Raw genomic sequence first — 19,444 nt, 5'->3', positions numbered from 1 at the left:
CTTTCTTCCACTTTCACTCGTAATGATCTGCCAACCTGGAATGTCAAGATGGGAGATCTTCTTCTTCTTCTTCTACGTCAACATCCATGCAAATCACCACCGCGTGCTAAATCTTTCAGTAAATAATGCCATTTTCCCAATTTTCCGCACTTTTACTTCCAACTACGAGAAGAAATTGGCATAATTTTTACATGCTATAAAGCGACATGAAATATTTGACCTAATTTTGTGCCCCATTTTTTAATAAGTTTTAAATAATCCTAGTTTCAAGGGCTTTCTCGCAGTTTATTAACATAAATATGTACTGTTTCTAGCTTAACAAATTTAGTCAAATTGTTTAACAAAGTTTGATAAAAATTGGCAAAAATTCAGAATAAGAATCAATACAAATTTATTCGTAAATGTGCAAAATAAGATATTTAAGAACTTAATTTATCTAAACCGTCAGCAATGGGAAACGATGCCTTAACACAAATGGGAGTCATTAAGAGAGACAGAGGGTTTCAATTATTTGCGCATACACATTAATTTTTGGACATTCTGCTCATCTGCTGGTCGTTTTAATTGCCTCATACATGTTTATTTACTACTCGCATTGTGCAATAGTTGCATGCAGTCAGCACAAATAAGGAACAGATTTATCCGTACAAAACCGACTGCGTTGCTTCTTCCCCAATAAATAGAATGGTTAATGACATTACATTCTATTAATAAACAGAGTGAAATAAACATCCATCAGTCAATCTCGCAATTTACTCCTCATGTTGCAGCCTGCATGTCACTCGTAACGTGTAATATGCGAGAGGTGACTATGGAGTGGAAGAAATTTAAGCACACGCAATCATAATTTGCAGACTCTCAAAGATTAACGAATTACAGGATTTTCCAAGGCAGTTAGTATAAGTTAATTGAGTAAACAGATTATGCACTGTGAAAGGGGATCAGATGTGTAAACGGATTACAGTCACGGTACAATGTTCCCAGCTCTACGAACTACATATCTCGGATTAATGAATCCTATTTCGTCTACGTTTGGCTTTCATAGCCTGACAAATGGCAAAAATTATTGTTAAGTCATTCCTTCCATCCATCCTTTGGGCCCAGACTATGAATTGGGTTGAATAAGCACCCATGCGGGATCACAAACATTTTTAAACCGTTCTCCATTCAACTCGAGGCAAAAGGTACATAATTTGGATGTGATCATGTTTGTTTAATATGTTTGTACAACACACAGCACTGCTCAATATTTATGGCACCCATTGTTGCGTCACAGCGAGAAGAGTTTTATCCTCCTTTGTGATGTGATCATAGAGCTCAACTAAATTAAGAGTCAGAGTCAATGCAGTAAACGCATTATGACGGTTATCGTAGAATAGAAAAAGAACAAGACAAAAAATAGGTTCTACTGATTGCTTACGTTGCTGCTGCAGCCAGCAGGGAAATTTTTAAATAATAATGTGGCCCGTATATGTTCATAGGTATGCATATGCATTGATGAGCATAGAACAAATGGTTTAATTTTTAAGGTGGACATTCAGTATTTGGTCGATAAAAACGCCACATATTGATGGTATTGTTACATTTTTGATATTATATATGAAAAATATCATATCGTGAGGAAGAATGAAATTTGAGATGCAATATATGTGAATATGCGATTATCCACTTCTGCGATAATACAGGCAACATGATTTAAAATACGACCCGAGGAGCATCTGGTGTCAGAGTTTCACACAAAGTGGACCTTCCGCCTTTAAAGGACAAAGAAGACAATTGTCTTCTTTGTCTATGAAACGCTTTCATGACTTCCGTTTTCATGAAGAAATCAATCAATCAGTTTACAAGAAGAAAAAGAGAATGTAATAAATGTTTACTAAATTATATGGGAAATAACCGTAAATATGCTCAATTTGGGCATAATTTTGGGATGAAATTTACTCCAAGATATGCAAATAAATATGTAATGTCGCATTTATTTTCTCGCCGATCTTTATTAAAACAGCATTTTGAAGCCATAATATAATGTGACACGAAAGCATTATACTGAGCGTAGCAATATTTATGTAGTAGCAAGAAGAGTATAATGTGCTCCTGTGACACGAAGAATTCTCAATCTCCAAACAATACTAATACGTTACGTAACAATTAATACCTGTTAAATGCATATTTTGAAAATAATATTTTCTACGACCTACGTATTAAATATATGTTGCCGTGTTTATAGTATTTATAACATAGAGCAAAAAAATGAGTAAAACTTAATCAACAATAATCAAAACCAATTAAGGTTGGTGTGTGTGTGGCTAGTAATAAGTTAATTATATGACGATGGGACTAAAACGGGAACAACAACTGACATGATGAACACACATGCGTATAGTCATGTTATGACTAAAACTAAGAGTACAGTAATTAATTAATTAATTAATTTACGCCTTGTTATGTTTACACATTATAATTGTAGTGAATTTGTACAACCTGAGTTACGTGGAAGAATATAAAAATTCCTTGTATGAGGGAGAAGGTCCTCCTCACCGGGTCTCGATTTGTATCTGATAACCAACGTCAATGATAAGGTTGACCACAAATTTTTGTGTTTCTAAATTTTTAACCACCTCATAATTTGTGATGTCTGCAAATCGCAGATAATAACAGAATTAATACTACGAGCATTTTTCTCTATAATAAAAAAATTAACCCACATTTTTCTCATTAAAAACATAAATGCATGCAGCATAAAACTGTAAAATATAAAGTAAAGGACATTAATTTTTTAGAGTTTTTTTCATTTGTTATACTTTTAGAACGGCAGTACTATTTATCTAGTAATAGTATTTAGTAGGATTTTAAAAACGTTATTTTTCAATAATGATAACAACAACAACAATTAACTAACCAGCTAGCAAACATTATTCAGTAATTGATATCGTGGAAATTCTTGTATGTGATACATTTGAACCAAAATGTGTATTCTTGTTTTTTCTTTCTGTACAACAGTAATTTACAGTTTAGTAGTATTTAACGAGTGTTTATCATTATAATAAAATGGTTATTACGCGATATACATGTTTAATAACTCCTCCATTTACACTTGATATTTTATAATTATTCTCAAAGTTACACATTTGTTGAGAGCTCGCATTTAGTAAAGATACAAAATTTTTTCTGGGTCAGAAGAAGTACGTACGGTAGATAAATTTGATTTGGTGAAATTACTCCTATTGTAATACGATTAGTTTAGTAGCATTTTTTAGAACACGCACACCTGCAAATAATTATTATTTGTTTGAATTTGTTCCTCATAATTTGCTCATAATAAAAAGTTTCACTCACTTCCGGATAATCTCAACATCCTTTGTGTAACGTGTCCCATCGTTGCAGATAAGTCTAACTCTTCGACGTCTCGATCGTTTGGGAGTGCAACATGTGTCTCCGCAACTCCCCACGCACGCTGCGATCTTGAGAGGTCTCCTGGATCGACAACCGTGCTCTGTGTAGTAATCCTTATACTGTTCCTTCTTGCAGGTAGGAGCTGGATAATTAATTAGAAATTAGTCACATACATAATTTAAATGAGTAATCTACCCTAAAAAAGTGTAGCTTTTTTACCTTCATCACAGAAGCGACCCCCATATCCGGGAGTACATCTGCAAAAATATGACCCTCCTGCAACCAGAAAATATTGGCATTATTACCACGCGGCCAAGAATTTCGTAAAAATGTTTTGACCAATTAAAGTATTTTTGTGTCACCAGTCTCACCATTCTTGGAAGGGAGACACCTCCCATTTTTGCAGCGATGATCTTTGCAAACATCTCTCGCCTCTTTGACGATTTTGGAAATAAAGCTTGATTGTATCTGAGTCGGAGTAACGTCCTTCACGGCTGGTGGCGTGGGCTGTCGTTCTGGTTCCTCTCCCTGGATAGCTGCACAACCCGGAACGATACCTTGCTGTCGTTTGGCATTGCTGTAGTCCACCCTCTTGTGATTGATGATGACTGTTGACAAACAACCTGGAAATACAAGAAAGCATATCCTCATGGTTTATGTTCTATTAATTTCATAATAGCAAAATCTGCAGTGAAAACTTGAACCGAGGATAAAGATCACCATCATCATCATCTTTCTTCCGTCTCCATAATAAATCCACTCACCATGGAATGATGTACTGTTCCTCAGATGCCATAAATTTAAAGCTGTGGCTGCCACGTTTGATGGCAGGCCTCCGATGAATAGTGGCGTCGTAAGTTTCAACATATCCTTTTCACCGTCGTTGATGATTGAGCGAGCTTTGCCTCCATCCACCCGCATGGTAAAGTTTTTCTTGATGGCCAAAAGCTCAACGCGATGCTCCTCTCCATCAGCAATCATTTCATAGCTGTCAAGAATACAATTGAGGCAAAGGCCAGACGTCAAACTTTGATCAAAGGCAAGCCAAAGGGAGGATGGAGAAAGTGAGTGGCTTTCTCCGCCGTCGTGGAGCAAATGTACTGCACTTGACCTACCTGTACATGGTGGAAGCGGGGTAATTGCCGACATCATAACTGACTCGTATCCGTCCAAGGAAGAGCTCGACGGCGATGTGCTGGCCCTCCCCGTCGTAGAGGAGAACCCCATTCAGCTCCGTCGTGGATAACATCAAAGTTATGTTGGCCTCTGGCTTTGTGCGGAGAGGCTCCAATTCCACCCACGAGCCATTGCTTCCGATACTAATGCTCGTTAAAAACTCGCATCTTTTCCCTGTAGAGAGATTTCAACTCGTGTTAACCACAAAACTTGCTGTGCTGCTTGGCCTGCTTGACGGTATCGTAAAACTTGTAACATTGCTCACTCACCGGTGTAACCAGCTTCGCAGAAACAGACGGGGTCAGGCGGGTTGGAGTCTGGAGGCAGGAAGCAGAAGCCATGAAGACAATCCTGAAATTGTTGAGAGGAGGATAAAATAAAATAAAACTCGCGTAATAAAGACATCGTAGTAGCAAATTGTTCGCATGGATATCATTGTTTCGCTGAAATTTGCATCCCTAAATGTGCACGCATTCGACAGAAAAAGCAACTTTTACTATTATTTCCGTGCATATAAATAAAACCATGTACTAAATAGTAAATACATTGGTTCCCAAAACTTAATAGTAAATGTCATGACTGGCATTAAATGGATGGCTTCATGTCAATTGAAAATAAAGTCGGGCATACATTGTCCTGACATGGGGACGTCTTCGGGTAGAGCATCGCCACGCTAGGAGACACCTCGCAGTACCGTCCACTAAACTCTTCCGTGCACTGGCAAGTGTACTCGTTTATCCCGTCCACGCACGTTCCTCCGTTCTAATTAATAATCAAAAAGACATTATTTTGCTCAACTTTGCCCCATCAGAGGTCGTTTGCTTAACGAGGAGTAACAACATGATAATAATAATTCTACATGGTGTACATAGGCACGAAGGACTACCAATTGAGCAAACAAACTTACTTGACACATGTTATTTAGACAGTCATCAATATTAATGGAGCAGTTTTCGCCTTGGTATCCAATGGGGCATTCGCAAGTGTGGTGGGTAAAATGATCGACGCACTTGGCTCCGTTTTTGCACGGGTTGAAATCCTTGGTACAGAATGGGATCTTCTTTTCACAGTATTCTCCTAATTAATGGTAAAGAAGGACCATTTGCATACATATGCAATTAGTACGGGCAATTAAGAAAATAAAACTGCCGTAAAGATGTAATTATATATTGATATATATCGAACCTGTAAATCCTAGCGGACACTGGCACTTGTAGTGCCCGATGAGATCCACACAGGTCGCATTGTTTTCACACTTGTGACCAACGCAGTCATCTTGGTTGGTTTCGCAACGATGACCAATGAATCCAGCGCGACAAAGACAGCTAAACCCAATTATTATTTTAATTATGCAAATTATTAATTGACACCAAGTTTTCAACCGTACCTGAATCGACCTTCCTCCATGACCTTGCATGTCCCCGCGTTAATGCAAGGTTGTCCGTAACACGCATCAATAACTTGTTCGCAGTGACGCCCATGATAACCAGGAGTACACTCACACTCGAACCCTACGTGCCAAAAAGTTTGCGTTTTTTGTGAGACTGTTCATGGATCCGATATCGTCGTCGTCCTCCGCAGAAAAATAATATTTACCTCGGTCAGGCATCGTCCGACAAGTCGCTCCGTTGGAACATGGGAAGTTGTAGCACGCATCGCATTTCGCTTGAATGGACGCGGGTATGCTATCTGTAAAGCATAAATTACGCCAACAAACATCAGCCTTCTGTAACGTAACAATGCCTCGTAACGAGACACATTCATCAGAGAGATGAAATATGTTTTCATTGATGCCACATAAATCATTTTCATGTTTTTCTACGTGATTCTTAAACAATGCCGTGTAACTATATATGTAAAAGGGGAAAAGAATCGCAGGATTTTCTCAGGAAAAATAATATAATACGCAAAAATAGCAATTTCATTCCATTTCTCGTAGCACTGCTGCTGCTGCTGTTATGTAATTCAAAAGGCATTTACTCCGCTTAGGGCTAAATCTGACTTGGATTTCGTTTTATGACTGCCCTCTGAGAGAAAATGTTGTCTGCGATGCCATTAAAATGTCATACCTATGGATTCAAAATCTCATGGAGAACCACAGGTTATTCTACGACGGGAACGGTACTAAAATAACAGGATACATCAGGAAGAAGAAGGAGAATACATTGATGGCTGGTTTTCAACTCGAGTTATTTCCATACAGGAATTTATCATACGAAAAAACGACAGACGCGGAATGAAAAATACCAGATTTCATATTCTTGTTAGATCCCTGTTTTTGTGAAACTAATTTGCTGCTTAATTAATGAGTCATTTTAATTTTAAGAGTTTCAGGAAATTTTTGCAACCCGATGCATTGGTGATAAGATGAAAATATCTTGACTGTAAAGTGAAAGAATTGAGGAAAATATGTAGAGGATTGGACAGATGAAAACGTGAAAGATGTAATTCAGATGAGATGAAGGGATGAAAGTGATGCTACTGAAAAGCACGTGTTAAGAAATAACCATTTTATGCAAACAAGGAAAATCCTCGCCACAATTATTATTCAGTTTTGCCATGCCCTAAATGTTTCCTAATTTAAATACTTAATTTAAATTGACTCACCTTTCCAACACTCAAAGTCACCTAGATGGGTTTATAATTTTATTAAAATTAGCATAAAATTTATGATTATATAATACACATGATATTGACTTTAGTTAATTATAGTAGTATAATTACCTGGAGGAGTCGTTAGAATAAGTTTATTCCTCATCGACTCTGGCTCACTGCATCGAGCAATTCCTGACAAAATAAAAATAATTTAGATCCTTCCAGCAAGTTATCGATAAGAGTTACACTTTATCATTTTATGTCAGCATACTACGATGTGGAAGCATTAATTGCACAAATTGGATGGAAATATGAGACGAAAGGCACAAGGGCGACCCAACTTGATAAACATTTCTCTGGCCATTGCCTGACTTATCATCCTATAAAGATTATGGGAAAAGGAAACCCGAAATACTTTCTCTCAAAGCACGCTAAATATTTCATTAAATTGCTTCTGCACTCTTCTCAGTCATAAAAACAATATTCTTTTTAAGTCAAATTTGTGGGACAGAAGGGATACAAAATTTGATGATTCTCTCATAAAATCCGTTTTACATAGAGTTTGGATTTAGTTTTCAAATTTATGGATGCTCAAACTGAGTTCATTCATTCACGTAACTAACTTAGTTTACAATAAGTGTCTTCTCTCTCACCTGGCTCCAAAAAGTCACGTTTTACCCAGTCCGCAAGCCATTTGAGTCCACAATCGCAAAATAGCGGATTTCCACCCAAAGCCCTGGAACAAATCACTCATTTTTACAACAGATTCTTCTACTCGATTTCATTCTCCTCCTCCTCGCACAATTTATGTGACAGACAACTTACAAGTGCGTAATGGCACGTAGATCTCGGAAAGTTCCTTCTGGTATCATGGAAATTTCATTGGCATGAATAGATCTATATACACACGAAGAATAACACATTATGGTCTCAAGTACAGCTGCGGAATAAAGTTAACTTCTATATTCTCAGAGTCGTTACAAATTGCAAAAACTTACAAAATTCGGAGTGCCGTCAGACCCGCAAGAGCGTCCCTCTCAATACATTGCAACCGATTGTAGCTGATTATCCTGCAAGTATGGGGATGGATCGATGGTTAAATAAATAAATAAAATATCGCTTCTTTGCTTCCTTATTCATGGCAATAGCGCAATAAAAAACTTTTTAATCTTACAAAGTCGAGAGTTTCGTCAAGTTTGCGAAAGTATGGTTGGAAATCATTGTGATTTGGTTGTTGCTCAAATCCCTACAACATAAATACGCACAATCACTTACGTCACAAAAATAGCAAGGAAAGATTTTTTTATTTGATTTATTTTCGGCTAAATTTGGACTCACAGTTTCGTGAGATACTTCAAATGTCTAATTCGGCTCAAGTCGATCCTCTGGATTTCATTCACGTCGAGATACAGTTCAGAAGTGGCTGCTGGAATTCCGCTCGGAATTTCTCTCAAACTACTTCGACTACACCACACAACGGTTCCCGTGCAGTTACACTGCGGTGGGCAGTACTCTTCTCCGAGACATCCGCGGTCGTCACCTTTGGCGAAAAAATAATGCGGCTAATTTACACAACACAACACTAAATTCCTCAACCCCAAATTGCAAGCAATAACTTACTCGTGCACCGAAACTCATGCGTTGGCAGGCTGCGAATCAAGGTGTCCTTGTGACGCATGGGGGCCACACACTTTGGTCCACTCGACGGAAAGAGGGACTCTTCTCTTCGCAACCAGTCTGCAAACCAGGCCAGGTGGCAATTGCAAATGAACGCGTTTCCATCCAAGTCCCTGCAGAAAAAGTGAAGCGTTTTACATCCAATTAGTATCTTGATCCAGTTGAACGAGCAAATAAACACCGGATCAAACAAGGAGAACATGTTTAGCCAACAAGGAGACGAAACAATGCTCAATTTACTCCCGGATGATGATGATCATGATGATGATACTGATCCCCTCGTGGAGGAGCAGGAGGAGGAGAAAAAAGGATAGCAAGAAAATGCGTGTATCCGGTTTAGTGTTCTTTTTTCGCTTCATTGATGAAGCATCTTGTTACACAGAGGAGAAAGCCACACCACCTCGGGCACGTTTGCTCTCTCCGTCCTCTATTTATGTCAAAGAAGTGGAATGCGTGCGTACGTACTCACTTGTAGAAGGAGGAGAGGAAAAAAGAGAGAAAATAAAAAATTGACTGGCAAGAGATAGGAAATCAGAACGGAAGTAGCCTGCCATATATGAACAGGAGCAGCACAATAAATAAATCCTGCCTGAATAGTACCCTTCTTCCGGTTTCGGCAAACAACCCGGATCAAGAACCACTTCTTTCCCCACCAACCAGCAGAAATCATGACATTTTTGCACACCATCATGACGGACTTGGTTCACTAGAAGATTCTTGATTGCAGTTTGAAAAGCTTCCAAACAAGCGAAACTTGTTTACTGAGATTCAATAAAAAATCTATCTTTTTCTCCCCGAAAAAAAAATCTCTTTCAAAAATCCATGAATGCTTCAATCCAAAACCAAAACTCAATATTGCGCCACTCCAGAAATGCGAGTGAGTGAGTGAGTGAGTGCTTGTTGTGTAAACTTTTCATAATAATCGTCGTGGCACTTTCTGAGAGAATTTGGTGTAAAAAAATCGTCCTTTAAAAAATAAGCCATAGCGGAGTGTGACTGACCGAAAAGAAATATTAAATCATCTCTCAGTATTTTATGATACTTTGCAGGACTTTCACCAGCCCGAACTGCACGGAAATTTGGAGACTAAAGCATCTCAGCCTTCCTAGGAAAAAATATGAGCACTTTTGCAATTGTGTTATGCGACATTAACAACACATCCGGCGATTGAAATTTGAAACTTTGCAAATGGATAGAGTGGTGAGAAAGGACCCATTTTACATAATACTCTTCTCCCAAAACAAAATGATGATGCAGGCAGGCTCCTCCGCTGCTATCATAGCACGACGCCGCTTTCCAGAGAAAGTTTGCAGTGATTCCCTCTTAAAAAGTCTGAATAACTTTTATCATTTCTTTCATGCTTCTGTAATACCGCTGCTGCTGCTGCTGCTCTGCTTGTCTCCACCACCTTGGTTGGCAGCACGAAAAACAAGAGATGAGAGCAGAGAGGAGAAAGCACAGACGTACCAAACCCGCACTTTTCATGCTTCTTTGTCTCAGAAATCTCGGGGTGACGCGTGCATGCTGCACGATTTAAGCATAGGAAAAACTAAATTTCCAAAGACTCAGCAAGTCAGGCCAAAGAGAGAGAGCTTCGTTTCGTCTCATTCTTTCCTCCAAGTTCTCAGACATGCTTTGCGGGTGGCATAGCACGCTCCCATCATCCACTTGTTTTCTTATATTAAATTAAAAACAAAACTCGAGCCGGTTCTCTCTCTCCCGTTCTCCACAGGACTGCTCCACAGTTTGCTCAGTGTAATCACGCAGAGACAACAAGGACGAGGAAAGTGGGGAGAAAGTATCAATGAAGAACGGCGTACTAGTCATCACAGCCTCCTCTCCGTCAGTACACTTTCCTCCACGGGAAGAATTATTGTAGGAGACATCCATCCCGCAGGAGTTGGTGGCTCGGCATTATTATTCTTATTATTATCGTTATTATCATTATTCTTGCCTGTCTGCCTCGATATTCAAACGAAATATATGCAAAAGAAAAGTAGAACTCGTCCTGTCCCATTATTTTTGAGATATGGTTGCAAAATAGTAATAATAAAATGATGCATCACATCGGAGGAGAGGAGCGCGGCTTATTATGTTTTACACCATGGACGGACGAATGTGTGTCAACTAGTCCATCCAAGTGTACATTCGTTCGAGACGACAGCTCTCTCATTCCAAGTTTGAATAAAGATTGCAAAACTTTCAAATTTGAAAACTTACAAAGATTGGAGATTGGACAAGGAATCGAAGGAGCCGGGCATTATGCAGGATATGTGATTGTCAGCCAAGGACCTGTCAAAAAAGAACAAGTATTATTTTAAAAGTTATCACGACATTCATTCAGTTTCTGGAAGACAAATAAAAAAAGTTGTCTTGTTTTCCCCCGCTATGAAACTTGGGATTAGTTCTTACATAAGCACGTCTAGATAGACTCGCAAACAAAGATAAAGCAAACCAGCGTGAAATTTATAATCCTATCGAAATCCGGTCAGCGTATCAGCAGAGTGTGTGGTCATCTTGGCATCATTACCTCCGGATATTGATAGAACAATACAAGCATCATCAAACATACTGCAACATACTTATGTACATATAAGCCCCCATTTTTTCCCCTTCAAAATTCTCATATGAATGGATGGAAACAAGTCCATGCTCCAGTCGAGAGAAAAAATGAGAAAGTGAGCCGGGCTGAACGGTGGAGTGAACTTGCTTTGATGAAATTATGAAGCAACTAAGAAAAAGCATCTCCGAGTAAACTACTGGAGAAAAAGAGTTCTCTCAATCAGTCATCCACACTCCTCGGACCACAAATTCGGCACGTCTAAAATCCGTAGGTAAATAAAGCAGCAATCAAGAAGGGATTCTGAGGACTGCGACGCACAAGCTGCTGTGGTTTCTGGAGAAAGTTTTGCTACGATCGTCCTCCATGTCCGCCGTGGAACGAGGATGGAAGCTAGAAAACTGGGGGAAGTGTATGTATGAGTAAGTAAAGTAAGAAAGGCAGCATGGGAGAAAGCAGCATGACAAGGCATACACTCGCTTCTGGACAACTGCTGAATAGTGGAGAACAGTTAACTAACTAACTACAAGTGGTTGCACAGAACTTACAAAGTTTTCAGATGAGTCAGTCCCAAGAACATCTTATTATTTATCTCCTTCAATTTGTTCCCAGAAATCGCTCTGTGGAAAGAAAAACCACATTTCATCAAATTGTCCGTCCCACCAACCAAGCAAGTAAAGCAAGCAAGTACTCAAACATTATGCTTTGTCTGCCTCGCTGGCTGGAAGCAGCAAACTCTGGAAACTTTTTTCCGCAATTTAACTCTCTTCTGTGTCTTAATTACTAAAGTGCCCACCAAGGCAGATGCACACGTCTTCGTCATCATCGTCGTCGTCGTCGTCGTCGTCGTGATGACACACTTTTGACATGAGGATAACATACATCCTCAAGTTCTGTACAAGTGTTGTCCAGTCGTGTTATTGTCTCGCACTATTTTTTGTAAGGATGGATGTGTTTATGCAAAAACGTGTCAGTCAGAACGTGCTTGTTCGTACATGGAAAAGAGTTGTCCAACATTTATAGCGATACACAAGTCGCGATATGTATTAAACAAATTTCAATAGCATAAGCGATATTCTAATATAAGAAACGCCGTGAAAGTCTAGCAAACTCGATGCACATTGACACAAGAGTTTGCTTATGTATGTACGAATACAAGTGCGTGGTCGCCGTTGTGTGTTTTATTGACAGAGTTGAGGAACCCCACTATGCAGGTAGTTCAAGTCTGCTAATTGCTGTCTGCGAGTGGTCATTAAAACCCGTCAAGAAGAATTGGGTGGGTCATTCTGAGCATAACTCTGCACACCACGCCACCACCACGGGTTAGATGGATTGGATTAGCAGGAGGAGGAATGAAGTTGTTGGTCATCATAGTCATGGACCAGGCGTAATAAAAACAAAAATAATGTGCGTCCAAAGTTTGTTCTTCTTCTAGTGCTTAACTCTTTGGTGGGTTCAACCCTTTGTCAATAAACAGTTTGATTGATGTCGTGTCCATCAGCCCCCTCCATCCAGCCAAATCCATACCACTGCGTTCTTAAGAGTGGTTAGGGCTGTATGTACGTATGTCATCCTTGGCTTATCCACTCACCAAAGCCAAGTAATAAGGGGTTCGAGCAAATCACACAAAGTAAAATAAAATGGCACATGGGAACAAACCCAGGAAAAATATTGCTCTCTCCTAAAAGTCATCAGTTATAGTTTTAATAATTTATGAACCCTTGAGCCAAAAGGACGACTCAAGATATTAGGTGATGGAAATGGAATTATTTACATGGGGTGGGTGGGATAAGCTGGCTGGCTGAGCTGGACGTGTGTGTATTTTATATATATTTGGGTTCGTCTGTCGTCTCATAATATTAGTTAGTTGGTGATTGATATTTACAAAAGGCCACTTTTTACTTAACCAGATCTCGTCATAAGTGTAGCTCTTTTTTTACGCGGAATGAGGAATGGTGGCGGAGAGATGAGCTGAAAACAATTTACTGTACTCACACTTCTTGCAGTGAAGATGCGTCCCGGAAGGCTCCATCCTCAATGGCAGAGATTCTGTTCCCACTCAAATCCAACTTTTGCAAATTTGGGAGCAAAGAAATCCAGCCGTTTCTTATGCGGCTCAGGTTGTTCCCAGATAGACATCTATAACACAGTGCGCGGATAAATTGAATAATCCATTTTTAAATTAAATACATATATACTGGTCGAGTACAGTAATTGTCAACTGCACAATCTGCTATTTTTAAGTGGATTTGATCATTAATATGACGACGTCATCAGATGAGGTAAGCCAGATAAGGATAGGATATAATACAGAAATTATCAGATAATAATAATGTTGTGCTCATAGGTTTCCTCCTCCTCTGCAAAGAAGGCAAAATATTCATGGGAGATTATGTCTCAGGTACCCAAGGTTGATGACCTCCCACCGAAGTACAAAGACCGGACAATTGTTGTGAGGAAAGAAAGAAAGGACTGGAGCTCAGTAGGCAAGGTTGTCAACATGGGAAAGAGAGAGAGCCATACGGATATATCAGACGGTGGTGTTGTAAAAATAAGGAAGACATTCTATTCTCTTGGCCGTCCAGAAGAACAAGGGGAGGAGTTCGACTCCCCTGATTTAGACAAGTGTACTCCAGAAGGTTATTCAGAGAAGGTGGTGGAGCCATTAAGTAAAGACGAGAAGGAGGAGGCGATCAGGCAGATCAAGGCGGCCAAAGATGGAATAAAAGTGCAGGGGACAAATTACCATCTTGTTTGGCGAAAAATTGCTGGCTATGAGAGGCTAGTTTTGGATGTAAAGGCGAATGACAATGCCGGAGGGAGGGTCATTTGCATGTCTGATGGTGAGAAATTTGGTCCAATGTTTTTTAGAACCTACTCTAAGTATTAATTTGATTACAGACTGTTTCAGATATCTTGGGACGTCGGGAGCGGTCCCATTTTGTCACGCTCATAGGAGCACGTGGGAATACGTCGTATCGGAGTATGAGGACAAAGGAAGCATAATTCCAACATTTTTTCACGCCATAACCCCCTTTACATACGAAAATGAGGAGAAGAAGGCTGAACGAGCTACAACGGCTTTGAATATCGCAAATGGTCGTGGTGGAGGTGGGAAAACTCCCTGGGATTTGTACATTAAAGAATTCACTAATATCAATCTACCTCCCCCAACTTCTACTGAAATTCCTGGGCAAAGACGATACTTTGCAACAGAAAAACAGGCTAATAAAGTTTATGCAGCTAGACAGGTACATAATTTACACAATTATGATTAAGTCATTCAGTTGGTCAACATTTTTTATCATTTTGTAGTTTGTCATACTTCTGCGGAAACTAGTCCCAGCCACATCAACGTTTCGATATTTGAATAGGAATATAGCGTTGCCAAATGGAGCAGAGAAAGAAGTATTAGAAGAGATGAAAAATTGGGGAATGCAGCTCGGTATCTCCAAATACTTGGGCCGTGAGTACAGGGCCTCCCTCCCATACCCCTTTGGTAAAGAACGAGAAGGACAAGAAGTTGCCTCCTCAATGGTGGTGGCCAAACAACGTGGGGTACTCTACGTCGTATCCAACCCCCACATCAACTATTTTGGGAAGACCTTGACTGGTACTGGTCTCCATCTGGCCACCTCGTCCTTGGATACTGTGACTCAGTACAGTTTGATGGAAGGTCACCTGCCCTGGGAACTGATTCCTTTGTCCTCTTGTCATGTGGATGATTTGGAGGCCAACGAAGCTCATCTCCACCTTGCCAACTCTTTCGCCGACCTTCTTCGTCTGCATCAACAATTTGTCTCAGATCCTGGTTACACTTCTCCAGATGGATCCACTCCTTATGACGCCTTTCCTATTTGTCTCAACAAATTCACTAATGCCAAGTTCTTTGATGAAACTTCTTTATCAAAAATTAATCTATTTATGCTAAAGCATTATGGAGTTGAGATCTACGTTGGTCCAACTCATTAATTTGTAACCTAACGTGTCATTTTTATTATTGTAAATGTTAATAAACTGGATGAATTGTTCCCTGATAAAATCCTGGAAACAAATAAGCAAAGAGTGAGACTCCTCAGTCGTCTTCGTCGTCAGCTTCAGCAGCAGCGTAAGCCCAACAAAAAAGGAGGTTCAAGCGCATAATTACGGATTTAATTGAAAGTCTGACTGATTTATGCGCTTCCTTGCAAGTCGTTAAACATTTTGATTTAGTGGAGTGACGAGCTCTGACCTTAGCCTAGCTCTCCAGCTACAGGCTGCTTTACTACATATCCACAACGACTCTTATCATCTTTGGAGCCAGAAAATACCTTCTTCCATTTCTTCGACAACCACTTGAAACGTGCTTCTCCTCGTTTCAAACTCTGTCTGTAGTTGGTGCTATTTACACATTTTTTGCCCTGCCTCCTTTTTGCTGGACACGCATTTCTCGGTCAATAGCTTTTCATTAGCACCACTTATAAACCTTTAGAAAGAAACGCGAGATTTTGCGTCTCGACTGAATACATGTGTGAATAAGGAATGGCTTACAAATGTGTGACTTGCTCCGGGATGTCCTGTGGAATTTCTCGAAATGCTCGGTTAGAACAATCCACCACGCCTCCTTCGCAAACACATTCCACTGGACATTTGATGTCTGCACATTCGTCGATCCACGTCTTGCTGTCCTCCTCGTCACCTGCAAAAATACACGATATGCAACATACGTAAATCGAAGCTCAACCCGCACAATAATTTTAATCGATACACGGGAAAAATAAATTGATGGGATTTTCATTCGATGACATGGTTGACTTCTTTTTGGGCCGAGAATAAAAGCCTTCGCTCACAAAGAGCACAAAACAAGAAGAAGAAGCAGGAGCTTACAACAAAAATTATGTTTGAACACTGTAAACTCCTCGCACGCACATTGGCACCGACGACTCAGGCGACGAATGTGCTTATGTAAGCCGGAAAATGGAAAGTGGAGGAAAAAGGTGGCTCAAAGGTTGTAAGGATGGATTGAGTCTTGAGAGCTGTACGATTTTCTCCAAGAAAGGAAGGATGCACACACAAAGGAGGCACTTTGGTTGGACGTAAGTATACGGCCGAGGTACAAAAAGGGTGAAAGTAGCAGAGGGAGCAAAATAAGAAATAAATGCAATAACGCAAAGCTGGCTTACATTTCATCTTGTCCTCTCTGAAGGAGGCCAATCGCTTCCGCTGCATTCGCTTGGGAGCTTCACACCTCGCCCCTGAAGTCTCGATAGGGTTTCCATGCAAATAATCCGACAGCCAGCGAAGTCGACAATCGCAGTGGAATGGATTTCGAGCCAAATGACTGCAATTAGTGAATGTCATCATTAAGTAATCCCCTCTTAATGCTTTAAATGGTATCCCCCAGTCAAGCCGAGGTAATGGGTATACAACACCGCAAAACGAACGTCTGGACTAATCAGGCGTATTTTTTTGGTCATCGCCCGTCTTGCGATTCGATTCATGTCATGCATGTTGTGCCGAATCATTATCTCCGCGTCCCTCACGTCTCATTAACCTTTGCTTGATAAGCGTCTCCATGCATAATTTGTGTGCAGATGGGGTATTGGGTAAGTGGGTGGTGGTGGGCAGACAAAGTGAGAAACTGGGCGAACCATATACAGTTTTTGATGGATTGGATTAAAATGCCTCAAAGTCTAATCTGCACCAAAGGAAAGGACGACAAATGCCAACTCGGAAGTGAGGAAGCTTCCCACACAAAGAAATGTGGAACCCTATACCAACCACGGCACACTTTCAAGACGGGAGACACACGGCATGTCAGAGTCAGATTCTAATAAGACTGTGACATCAGAAAATGTTAATGACCATCTCGGTTTCACATCTCAGTCTTCTTCTTCTTCTCAGTTTGTGGAAAGAGTGACTGGTTGAGGGATGGATGGATGGTTGGTGTGGTGGAGCATATTGCAGTAATGGAATTTTAATGACAGCGGAACACCAGTAGTAGTGGCTCAAATTGACAGAGTTGTAATCCAGCCGGGTGATGAGAACTATGATGCTGTTTCGGAATGAATGTCTCTCCAACGACGACGACGACGATGATGACGTAAAGTGAGTAATGAGACAGTCCTCATTGTATTTATGAATGTAGTGTTCGTTGTCGTGGTGGGTGTGGTGGCTGCAGTCGTAAGTGTTGACATATAAGTCATGTTCTGATCTTACTTGACTGACTTCAATTCCAATCGCCAAAAGAATAGGAATGGTTTCGCTCGAAAAAGGGGTAAATATGTATGTGTAGCACATCGGGTAGCAACTTCCGGTTTGCGAATTTTTTTATACTCAACCCTCCCAGTCTGCAAAGTTTAGTTCTTGTGTGTGATGTCGAAATTTAATACTCTTGTTGTTGTTGACTCATGTTTGTGTAATGAGAACGGAATGGGTGGCGGTTGGTTTGGCAGCGAATCTTTGAGAGGAAGGAAGGAAGAGGGAGAGGAGCTTTTTTGACGAGATGAGGTCTGTGGTGGGTTTTGAGTTTTTGGGCTAGAAATTCCTCACGAACCAAAAATCTACACAATAGCCCAACGAAAAGCCAATACTGCTGGCTTAACCAGTCACACGAAGTGAATCTAATCAAAATGCATATTGCATCACGACTTGATGCATTTCAAGTGAGGAATTGATGAAGGAAAAGCGGTGAGATTATTTCAAAAATAGATTCCTCTCTCCTCGTCAGAAGCCGCAAAATAGATTGTTTGATATTGGATTGAAGATGAGGAGGACGACGGATTACTTATTTCTCAGCCGCTCCTCTCTCGGCTCAATGTCTGACAGGGAGGCAAGGTCGCTCCTCTTTTTCCTTTCTTATTATTATTATTATGTGTCTGTGTGTGCGGCTTCTTCTCGACTTATTTCCAAGTCAGAATTCCTAACCTGCGGCATCACGACACAAAACTCAAACTTAATTCTATTCTTCCATCATCTCACAAGGAGAAGAACTGAGATCGATTGACGGCCGGACCGATTCTTCATTGCTGAACAAACCTCCTCAATTTTTTCCCCAACTCATTCACGCCTTGTTTTATATGCCACTTTTTCTGCATGTTAGTTTCAAACATCTATGGTGGTTGTGATCGAGTAACGAGTTTACGGTGGGGCTTTGTTGGTTTAATATTCTTCGTGATAATGCATGAATTCATGAGTGTCGAAGGGAAACCCCCCTCGAGCAGTTCGGTGGGAAAGCCACTCAAACGAGAACAAGTAGAAATAATGCCACCAACCAATCTGAAAATGTTCGTATAGGGAAGAATCCGAAGGTTCCGGATTCGGTGTCCTTTTCTCTCCCCTCTCTCCCCCTCCGGCGGAATCTCAAACGTCAAAGTTTTCCAGTTTGAAATTCCGGCAGTTTAGCTTTAGGTGGATGTGACATTATTATTGAGGAACACTTAACCACCAACCAGCCAACCGAGTAACAATGGAGGGATCCAGCGAATTCATTACAACCGTTCGTGGTAATAACCTCCTCCGAATGTGATAGTGCAAGCATGGAGTGAGTGGATGGATCCATGACCATCCATCATAATCAGACGATCGAAATGAGTGAGAATAGCGGTAGGAGTGGTGCCACTTACAGAGTCTGGATGTTCCGGAGCGCTTCAAAGGTTCCATTCTCGAGGGACTGGATCTTATTGTCGTAGAGCGACCTGGAAGGAGAAAGACAAGAACGAAACCACGGAATCAACAATGAGATACGCGATACGCTTAATGACGCGAAACAAATGACCTTTATCATCAAACAGAGCAAAACACTTGGGGTTGATCATCGTCATGTAAACTGTTTAAAATTCAAAATTCCGACAAACGACTACAACTTACAGTAAGCTCAGGTTGTTCAAGTCCTGGAATGTGTCTCGGCGAATGCATGTAATCCGATTTGCGTTTAGTAAGCTGGAAATACAAACCACAGCAGCAGAACATGAGTGAATGAGTGAGCAGAACATGAAATGAAATGAAACCACAGTAGCCGAGTAGTGTACTGAGAGACAGAGATAGGACGTATTATATCATGCT

The 19,444-nt window shown here is 40.4% G+C and overlaps 2 protein-coding genes across 3 annotated transcripts in view; one reads left to right on the top strand and one right to left on the bottom strand.

Annotated features, from left to right (window-relative positions):
- Positions 1 to 1,974: 1,974 nt before the first annotated feature.
- Positions 1,975 to 19,444, bottom strand: part of LOC110857956 (protein slit) — a 53,117-nt gene continuing 35,647 nt past the window's right edge. Inside the window, exons 12-38 of one of the 2 annotated variants that reach the window (XM_022106566.2) lie at positions 19,250 to 19,321; positions 19,006 to 19,077; positions 16,564 to 16,721; positions 15,932 to 16,079; positions 13,397 to 13,540; positions 11,950 to 12,021; positions 11,062 to 11,133; positions 8,785 to 8,954; positions 8,503 to 8,704; positions 8,339 to 8,410; positions 8,163 to 8,234; positions 7,990 to 8,061; positions 7,818 to 7,900; positions 7,294 to 7,356; positions 7,177 to 7,197; positions 6,166 to 6,258; positions 5,957 to 6,080; positions 5,755 to 5,894; positions 5,477 to 5,646; positions 5,200 to 5,331; positions 4,839 to 4,920; positions 4,509 to 4,743; positions 4,158 to 4,381; positions 3,756 to 4,016; positions 3,613 to 3,669; positions 3,337 to 3,535; positions 1,975 to 3,268 (exon numbers count right to left, since the gene is read on the bottom strand). In XM_022106566.2, the coding sequence (XP_021962258.1) occupies positions 3,241 to 3,268; positions 3,337 to 3,535; positions 3,613 to 3,669; positions 3,756 to 4,016; positions 4,158 to 4,381; positions 4,509 to 4,743; positions 4,839 to 4,920; positions 5,200 to 5,331; positions 5,477 to 5,646; positions 5,755 to 5,894; positions 5,957 to 6,080; positions 6,166 to 6,258; positions 7,177 to 7,197; positions 7,294 to 7,356; positions 7,818 to 7,900; positions 7,990 to 8,061; positions 8,163 to 8,234; positions 8,339 to 8,410; positions 8,503 to 8,704; positions 8,785 to 8,954; positions 11,062 to 11,133; positions 11,950 to 12,021; positions 13,397 to 13,540; positions 15,932 to 16,079; positions 16,564 to 16,721; positions 19,006 to 19,077; positions 19,250 to 19,321 (3,238 nt within the window). In that variant the 3' untranslated portion in view covers positions 1,975 to 3,240. The remainder of the gene's footprint in view (positions 3,269 to 3,336; positions 3,536 to 3,612; positions 3,670 to 3,755; positions 4,017 to 4,157; positions 4,382 to 4,508; positions 4,744 to 4,838; positions 4,921 to 5,199; positions 5,332 to 5,476; positions 5,647 to 5,754; positions 5,895 to 5,956; positions 6,081 to 6,165; positions 6,259 to 7,176; positions 7,198 to 7,293; positions 7,357 to 7,817; positions 7,901 to 7,989; positions 8,062 to 8,162; positions 8,235 to 8,338; positions 8,411 to 8,502; positions 8,705 to 8,784; positions 8,955 to 11,061; positions 11,134 to 11,949; positions 12,022 to 13,396; positions 13,541 to 15,931; positions 16,080 to 16,563; positions 16,722 to 19,005; positions 19,078 to 19,249; positions 19,322 to 19,444) is intronic. The other variant, XM_035858406.1, reaches the window with a different exon arrangement.
- LOC110857955 lies at positions 13,534 to 15,452 on the top strand. Its single transcript, XM_022106565.2, has 4 exons — positions 13,534 to 13,683; positions 13,749 to 14,244; positions 14,303 to 14,652; positions 14,717 to 15,452. The coding sequence occupies exons 1-4, from the start codon at positions 13,663 to 13,665 to the stop codon at positions 15,371 to 15,373; spliced, it is 1,524 nt and encodes a 507-aa protein (XP_021962257.1). The 5' UTR covers positions 13,534 to 13,662; the 3' UTR covers positions 15,374 to 15,452.

The sequence above is a fragment of the Folsomia candida genome, unplaced genomic scaffold, assembly GCF_002217175.1.
Source record: "Folsomia candida strain VU population unplaced genomic scaffold, ASM221717v1 Fcan01_Sc020, whole genome shotgun sequence".
In the NCBI taxonomy this organism is placed as follows: domain Eukaryota; kingdom Metazoa; phylum Arthropoda; class Collembola; order Entomobryomorpha; family Isotomidae; genus Folsomia; species Folsomia candida.
The sequence above is the reverse complement of the archived record's forward strand: the minus strand, read 5'-3'. Positions and strand labels throughout refer to the sequence as shown.